The sequence below is a fragment of the Nothobranchius furzeri genome, chromosome 6 (genome assembly GCF_043380555.1).
Source record: "Nothobranchius furzeri strain GRZ-AD chromosome 6, NfurGRZ-RIMD1, whole genome shotgun sequence".
Classification (NCBI taxonomy): domain Eukaryota; kingdom Metazoa; phylum Chordata; class Actinopteri; order Cyprinodontiformes; family Nothobranchiidae; genus Nothobranchius; species Nothobranchius furzeri.
The window spans coordinates 26,342,061-26,350,221 of NC_091746.1; the positions used below are offsets into that span (position 1 = coordinate 26,342,061).

The 8,161-nt window shown below is 47.3% G+C and overlaps 1 protein-coding gene across 2 annotated transcripts in view; it reads right to left on the reverse strand.

Moving 5' to 3' along the window:
- LOC107393460 (insulin-like growth factor-binding protein 4) overlaps positions 1-1,579 on the reverse strand; it is a 21,059-nt gene extending 19,480 nt beyond the window's left edge. For both annotated transcript variants that reach the window (XM_015971836.3, XM_015971827.3), the window contains exon 1: positions 1,228-1,579. In XM_015971836.3, the coding sequence (XP_015827322.1) occupies positions 1,228-1,579 (352 nt within the window). The remainder of the gene's footprint in view (positions 1-1,227) is intronic.
- Positions 1,580-8,161: the final 6,582 nt, after the last annotated feature.

An 8,161-nucleotide genomic window follows, 5' to 3' on the forward strand; every position in this document is an offset into this window, starting at 1 on the left:
GCCAGTTCCTGGCCCAGTTAAACCACAGAGGCGGCATCAAAGAGCAGCGGCAATGTTCAGGTGTTGACGGACACGGCCAAGACAAACTTAGACAGCCGTTTGTTTTTAACAAGCTCAAAAATCAGCTTCCCCTTTCTCTCTGATTCCACGCAGTCACGCTAACCTACGCTGGCCCTGCACAGAGAGAGGGAGCAAACGGCTCTCATTTCAGCTCTGGCAGAGACGGTGCCGATGAGCTCATCCTCACGAAGGAGCTGGACGCGGTGGGCGATGTGCGCCGAGGCTTGGTAGGGCTCGGAGGAGGTGGGGTGCAGCGGGTTCAGGAGGAACAGATGCTGCAGAGATGATGCCCGTCCAGGGAATTTCATATTGACTGAGACTGGTCCTTCTCTTGGATGTTCTGGGAGACTACTGCCATCAGCTGTAGCTGTCTGGGAGTCTGGGCTCGGTGAGGAATTCAACGCCACTCCCATTTAAAAGACAAACAGTCGATTTCATCAGTGAAAAGAAGTTTAAAGCTGCAGATTGGGGCCGTTTGTGCAGATAAGACACCCCTCTCACTGTGCGGCGGTAAAAACGGACTTTGCTCATTGCAGGAGTGCCATAATAAAGAGGGGCGGGGGCTGGGGAGGCCCAGGAGAGCGCGATAGAGACATCAGCACAAGAAAAAGTGTGAGAAATCTGCAGCAGCAGGAGGAGCAGCGGGGAAGAGGAGGAGGAGGAACAGGAGGAAGGGGGATATCCACCAAAGAGCACCAAGTGAATTACTGATTGCAGGGAGCACTAATAGCCCCAGACTGGCCACAGTCCATTACAGTCGTTTCATACAGCAGCTTTTATTACCTCCTCCCATTACACACGCAGACTGATGTTTGCAGCAGCACCACACAGCACATCACTGCTCCTGGTGCACAGCTTCACTTTCCCTTCCCTGAAACCGGCTTGGTCTAAGTTGATGCCCACGCCGCCTGCTGCCTCCTGCGATAAAGCTGTTCTGCTCAGCACGGCCCCGTTCACCGTGGCACAGCAGGAGGACTGTGTGTGCTCGACTATCCGGAGCGGCTCTGCTTGAGAGTGGCGTGAACAGGCAGGACATTGTGTCAGGTGCCTCCGAGCCCAGAGGCTGACGGCTCAGGTGAGGGCAGCTGAGACCTGTGACTGACAACAGCTGAAAGGACGAAGAGTCTCATTTTCTCATGCGCACAGTCGGATATGCTTCGGGCTTACCTGAGTTGTCCTCTGCCTCCCTCTCGTCCGTGCAGACACCCTGGCCGTGCATCAGGGAGTGCAATGGTCTCTCCACGCCACGCGGCGGGTAGCAGCGGAGGCCCGTTCCACACCGGGGGGAGTACACGCCACAGTGCGTCCCTTTAGACAGGGCGCAGGTGGGGCAGCAGCCACAACCGGGCTCCCGCACCGTCTCCTCGCAGCCCTCAGGCAGGCGGCAGCTGGCCAGCCTCTCCTCGGAGCACTCCGGACAGCGGATGGCCTGGTCGGACAAGCACAATGCCGCCAGGGACAGGGCGCCGAACAGCCACAGGCCCCAGCAGGATGGACCCACGCCACGTTCCTGCACCATGACCGTCCCGGCACCTGCACACAATCCTTTGCCCTCGCCAGTGATCCTCCTCAGCCTCCCTCCTCTTCTCTGAGAGCTCAGCGGGTTTTTGATCACTCTCTACGTCAACAGCAGATTTTAGACAAACAAAGGATGTTTGAGAGGAACACTTTGTCCAGGAGAGTCTTTGATATTTTCAGCTGGTGTGTGTTTCATATGCAAAGGCACAATGCCTCTGCTGTTTTGCTGCTTCGTTCCTTTGGTTCAGTTTCACAGCACAGAAATTAGAGCCTGTTCTTGATCTCCTCAGCCAGCAAACGTTGTGATGGAAACTAGTTTTTTAGCTCAGGTCACGCGTTCAGGAGGGATTTACAGGGGTCCGTTCAGGTGAGCCGTTCCTTCCCTCCGTTGATCCCTCCCCCCCCCTCCAAAAAAATAAAACAATCTGGTCAACAAGTGTCCAAATGCAAAGCAGGTCATCAAAAAGACATCGGGTTGAGTCAGAACCGCTGTTTCCTCCTCCTGCTGGTGTGCAGTGCCAAAGACTGTTTTCTGAGAACACGAGCAGCTCTGCCTGGACTTTATACTGGTCCGTGGACACGCCTCTCTGTACAGGCGCAGCGGAGGAAAGCCAGACTGAAGCTCTCTCCTCTGTCTCCCTCTGTCTCTCCAAAGCTTTCTCACACTCAGACCCACAAACTTACACACACTTTGTCCTCATTCGGTTCGGATGGAGCTGAGAAAAACCGCCGTCTCCGTCTCGCCCGGTCTGCTCTCTGAAACCAGGCTCGGATCTGATTTATTCCAGGTGACTATACGCCTGCCGTATTGATCTGCTGTCTGTGGGATTAAGAGTTGGATTAGACGTCCCGAGTCCATCGGCCCACAGATCCACTTCAACCCTAAATGTTACAAACTCACGTTTGGACCTCTGAGGCCGACCTTTACTCCCTGAACCAGGTCCCAGTGTGAGTTTGCATGCATCCAGTGGTTAGCCAGCACACTCCCCGTGCACACACACACACACACTCCCCATGCACACCTCATTATGTCAGCTCCCAGATTTCCTTTTCTCCCTGTTGCAGCTAACTGAAGTGGGCAGCTATAAAAGGCAAATGGACACCAACACCACCCTCCCTGCTGCTTCCCTGCCCCCCACCAGGCCTAAAAAAGCCCCCCCCCCCCCCCCCAGTGCAGTTACAAGATTATGTTGTAACAGCGCTGCACAGCAGGGACGGTTTATCATACATGTGTGTTTCTGATCAGCAGAGGCTTTGTACTTTGTTCTCGTTTGCCCGTGTGAGCAGATATGCCCTCCACCCAGCTTTTAATGGCTTTTATTGGTCGACGTCTCTCTCTTTTTTTTTTCCTCCTCTGTTCCTTTGCTTTCCTTTTGCCATGGAAACCCAGCATGCTTTGTGTTGCTTTTGTGTGTTCTTTCAGCATTTTTCTTTTTGCAGGCTGGTGGCCGGTTGCCATAGACGAGCCACGGGCAGCAGCCAGGCCTCCGCGCGGCACTCAGGTGGGTGCTGCTGCTCAGATTCACCCGGAGGCGCGTGTGCGCCGCGACACTCATGGCACTGATTACATATTTGTTTACGCACGTCTTTAGACTTCACAACAGCTACACTTATTCTTGTCGAGCCACGGTTTAGAGAGAAAACATCTGCTTGCTTTTGAGTAAACCCGCTTAATGAGATGGCTGGCTATAATAAAAATGAACTGAAACTGTTGTGGGCCTCTGAGCTCACTGTAGTTTCATTGTGTGTCATTTTTTACTGTTTTTGGACGTTAGGATGGGTTAGCACAGGTCAGGATTAATACTTCACTCAGCATCAGATATTGTTGAAAAGTTGAGCGGTAAAGAGAAAATACAATTAGTCCCTTTTACTTCATTGCAGGCAACTTGAACCCAATATTTAGTCGTATTTTACCTCTTTTTTGTCTTTAACCCTCCCACTGTCCTAATGGGTGTGACCCCGCCAGGAAAGTTGATCGTTGAGCAGCATTGATGGTTTGTTCCTTGAGGTCCACGTGGCAGGGGTGAGGTGGTGCTCACTCCTCACCCCTGCCACGTGGACCCAACGGATAAACCATCAATGCTGCTCAACGGTCAACTTTCCTGGTGGGGTCACACCCATTAGGACAGTGGGAGGGTTAAACGTGAAAGTTTTACACCTTTTTGTTTTGTTTTAATTCCTCCTCAGAACACTGGAGAGACATCCCAACATTCAAGACAGAAAACAGTCATCAGGACAGAAAGGTAGTTAGACGGTGTCCCTCCAGGAATTTCATGTTTTGTCAGAAATCCCCGTGTGTTGTAATTCCTCGTGTCCCTTAATTCCTTCCACCTGAGCTGCAGGCGAAAGACGAGGAGGAATTACAAATCAGAGAGAAAAGTAGAGGCTCCTTAGTCTCCTTCAGGTTCTTTAACCTTCAAACATGAACCGTGAAGTAATGATGATCTTTATTACGGTCTTTTTTAAAGTAACAATGAATATGTTTTATTTATATAACAGTAATTAGGGATGGACAATATATCGGCATCAATATCGATATCGGCCACAGTAATTTTTTAACATATCGGTATCGGTTCGATAAATAAAACCGAGCCGATTTTAACTCATTCACTGCCAGCCGTTTCCTGATCGCTAACGGCCTTCGCTGCCAGCGTTTCTCACCGTTTTTACTGTTTTTTTAAGAGTGACAGAACGTTGCGCGCTAGCATGATGTCGATGCCAAAACAACCAAAACAAAGCGGAGACTCGCCTCTTACATCAGGAAGAATCCGCGCGTTTCGAGCGTTATCCGTTCTTTCATAATCCGTTGTTGAATTGTGATCGGCAGACACTTTTCTGGTTCCCGCCTCACTTTTTTTTACAGGAACGGCCCAAAACGATCTCCTAATATATGGATGGTCTGCTTCCTGATCATGTGATCTGTGATGTATGCGGATGAAGATCGGCTTCAGGGCTGAGATGTTTGTTCTCTCAGCGCGGGGGCTCGTTCCGATGCTCAAACAGTAAAAAAAATGCAAATGATGACTTTAGTCGTCATTGGCAGTGAATGAGTTAACAACCGGGGGGGGTATTTGTTTAGTCATGTGACAGTGAATGCAATCATCTCAGAAGCGTAAATGTGTGTGTTGTGCGTACATAATAATGTAAATTCAGCTTTACCAATATTCATTCAAATCTGCTGATTTTAGAAGCATTAATGTCAGTTTATCGGTATCGGCAAATATCGGTTATCGGCCACAACAGTGATCTTAACTCATTCGCTGCCAGCGTTTCTCACCATTTTTTACAGTTTTTTTAAGAGTGACAGAACGTTGCGCGCTAGGATGATGTCGACACCAAAACAACCAAAACAAAGCGGAGACTCACCTCTTACATCAGGAAGAATCCGCGCGTTTCGAGCGTTATCCGTTCTTTCATAATCCGTTGTTGAATTGTGATCGGCAGAAGCTTTTCCGGTTCATGCCTCACTCTTTTTACGGCAGCGGCCCAAAACGATCTCCTAACACATGGATGTTCTGCTTCCTGATCACGTGACGTGTTACGCACGCAGATGAAGATCGGCTTTAGAGCTGAGATGTTCGTTCTCACGGTGCGGGGGCTCGTCCGACGCCCACACAGTAAAAAAATGCAAATGACAACAAGTGAAAGGTTGGATTTAAAATGACAGCTTTAGTCATCAATGGAAGTGAATGAGTTAATATCGGTATCGGCCCAAAAATGTCATATCGGTGCATCACTAACAGTAATAAATAAACAAACTGGGCTTTTGACATATGTAGTGGCAGGTTTCTGATGAAGGGACTAATCCTGATGCCCCTTCTGGATGCTTTAGGACAGAACTGGTTCATGTACTATTGATAAGATTTCTATTTTGAGGCATTTTTATCCTTCAAGACTGATACGCTAACGGATAGGCAGGGGAATCAAGTCCAATTACCTCAAACAACAAACCTTCCCAGCAGTTAATGCAAAATCCTTTTCTAAATCTTTACACTATCAATCTCGAGTTTTAGTTTTTTTTTTCAGCATGAAATAATTCCTGCCAGATTTACCTCCCCATATTCTGTTGGTGATATTAACGACTAAAGAAAGGTTTTCAAAGAGCAGGTTCACTGAAAAAAACATCTTTAATGATTATTTTTGAAAATGATCGGCCCCTCTGAGTGTTTCGTGCAGGCTGAACATGAAAATAGTCTCCTACACCTATCTCCTGCAGTAGCTTCTGATAGAAAACAGACGGTGAAACACTAGGATTAGAAAATCCCGACAGATCTACGTCACACTGTCACTTCGGCTGTTGTTGGTTTAGCGTCCTGGAAACAGCAGAGAATGTCTATACTTATAGAAGCTAACCGATAACATTAGCAACTGCACCACACAGCAGAACTCCTCCAGGCTTGTGTTATTGGTGTAGATAAAACATCAACGTTGCAGAGTCAGTGGTAGAGTTGTGTTGCTGTCAGCCAATCAGAGGAAAGATGTCCACATATCAGGAAATAGGACTCCAAATCCTGCCGACTTACTTTCTCCTCCTGCTGACTTCCAAGTCCTCAAACAGGTGCACTGGAGCTTTTTTTCCCTCAGAGAATGACTTACAAGGCATTATTTTCTACTAGAGACCACTGCAAGTGTATTAAAATATGAGTAAAGTTCACCTTAAAACAAAAAAACCGAGATAAAGATGTCTGTTTCAAATAATTTCAGTCAACATTTAGTTAAAATAGTCTTAAAAGAAATTGCACTCAGTGTGTCAAGCTACAAAGAGTTTTTGTTTTTAAATATATGCATCCCTCTGTCTCTCTCTCTCTCTCTCTCTCTCTCTCTCACACACACACACACACACACACACACACACACATTGAGGATGGACTTGAACTGCAGGTAGACCCGTCCAGAGCCCATCTCGTGTGCAGATTCTGCTTCTTTTGTCTTGGTGAGAAAAGATGCACGACTGTCCCTGGAAGAGAAGTGTTGCTGAAGGCAGCAGCAGATGTTGCTGTAAAACCTCTGCTGGGCTTGTCTGTGAGAACGCTGCCATCACAGAAGTGGAAACGAGCTTTGCCAGGAACACACATCCAAGCCCGTACCATCACAGAGATGGAATTTTGGACTTGTTGCTGACAAAAGTCTGGATCCTCCTTTTCCTCTTTGGTCCGGAGCACGCGGCATCCGTTTTACATTTTATGGCCCCGTTTGTTGCCAGGAGGAGAAGAAAAACAAGAAGAGAAAGGGGAAGAAGGATGTGGATAATAAAACGGGACAGAGGACCAGATGTGGGCAGCGGACTCTGGAGTTTATGGACGGCGCCTTAAAGCTGAACAAGCACAGAGAAAGCACATCTTTCACTCACACTGGGATGGAAGGAAAATCCTGACATTCTTGTGGGAAACTGATCAGTTTTACTGACACAAACGGTCAGTTAAAACTTCCTAAGTCTTCTAATCAGGAGCAAAAAGACTAAATCCTAATATCTGCTGAGACAGAAAAGGTGTGGGGTTGATGGGATGCAGATGACGAACAGGGCTCGTCTCTCATCAGAACCAGGTGTAAAGTTTTTCTTCTTTGCTGATAAATTTGCGTCAGTGAGCCGAACTTAAACTTTATAAAAACGACTGGAGAGTGGGTCGGATTAGCTGTTCAGTGAGGAATTAGTTTTGAGTGGATGCTGCCTTTGATGTCCTGCAGAACCAGCACCAAGGTGCTCTCAGTCACCTTCATCTGAACCCTAATCCTAATCTGCGTTTCGGACTTTAGCTGCTTTCTCAGCCACTTTGTTCCTGAACATTCAGATCTGCTTTACCTGAGTTCTGTGGGAATTATGAAAAATGAATATCTCTGTTTTAGATTTAAACGGTCTCAGGAAGGAAACAGCAGTTCATCTCAGTTATGAATCTATTATTTATTACATTATTTTTTATGTAGCGCCAAATCACGATATCTCAGAGAACTTCACAAAATAAACGTTCTAAATGGAGCTCAGTTCATTAAGTCAATTAGGTCAAAGTTTCCTACGTAAAGAAACCCAGCAGGTTGCATCAAGTCACTGACTTGTTGTGTGTCTTTGCAGCAATCCTCATACTAAGCAAGCATGCAGCGACAGTGGAGAGGAAAACTCCCTTTTAACAGGAAGAAACCTCCAGAGGATCTTGGCTCAGTATAAGCAGCCATCCTCCACACACACACATGCACGCACGCACACACACACTCACACACACACACAAATACTTGTCTCTTATGTGGACCCTCCATTGACTTTCATTCATCTCTGTGACTCCACTATGCCTAACCCATCCCGTAACCATAACCAATGCTGTTCTATTCCTAATCCTAATCTAAACCAAATGTTGATTCACACCATACCTTAAAAACCACGTTTAAGTATATTTTGTCATTGCCTGCAGCGTTTCAGGAACTAGAAGTGAACGTCATAGCTGAGCTTCAGACGACAGCATCTGGACTCTTATTTCCTGACATGTGGACATCTCTCCTCTGATTGGATAACAGCAACACGGCTCTACCATTGCCTCTGTTTCCAATGCAACGTTGATGTTTTATCTCCACAAATAGCACAAGTCTGGAGGAG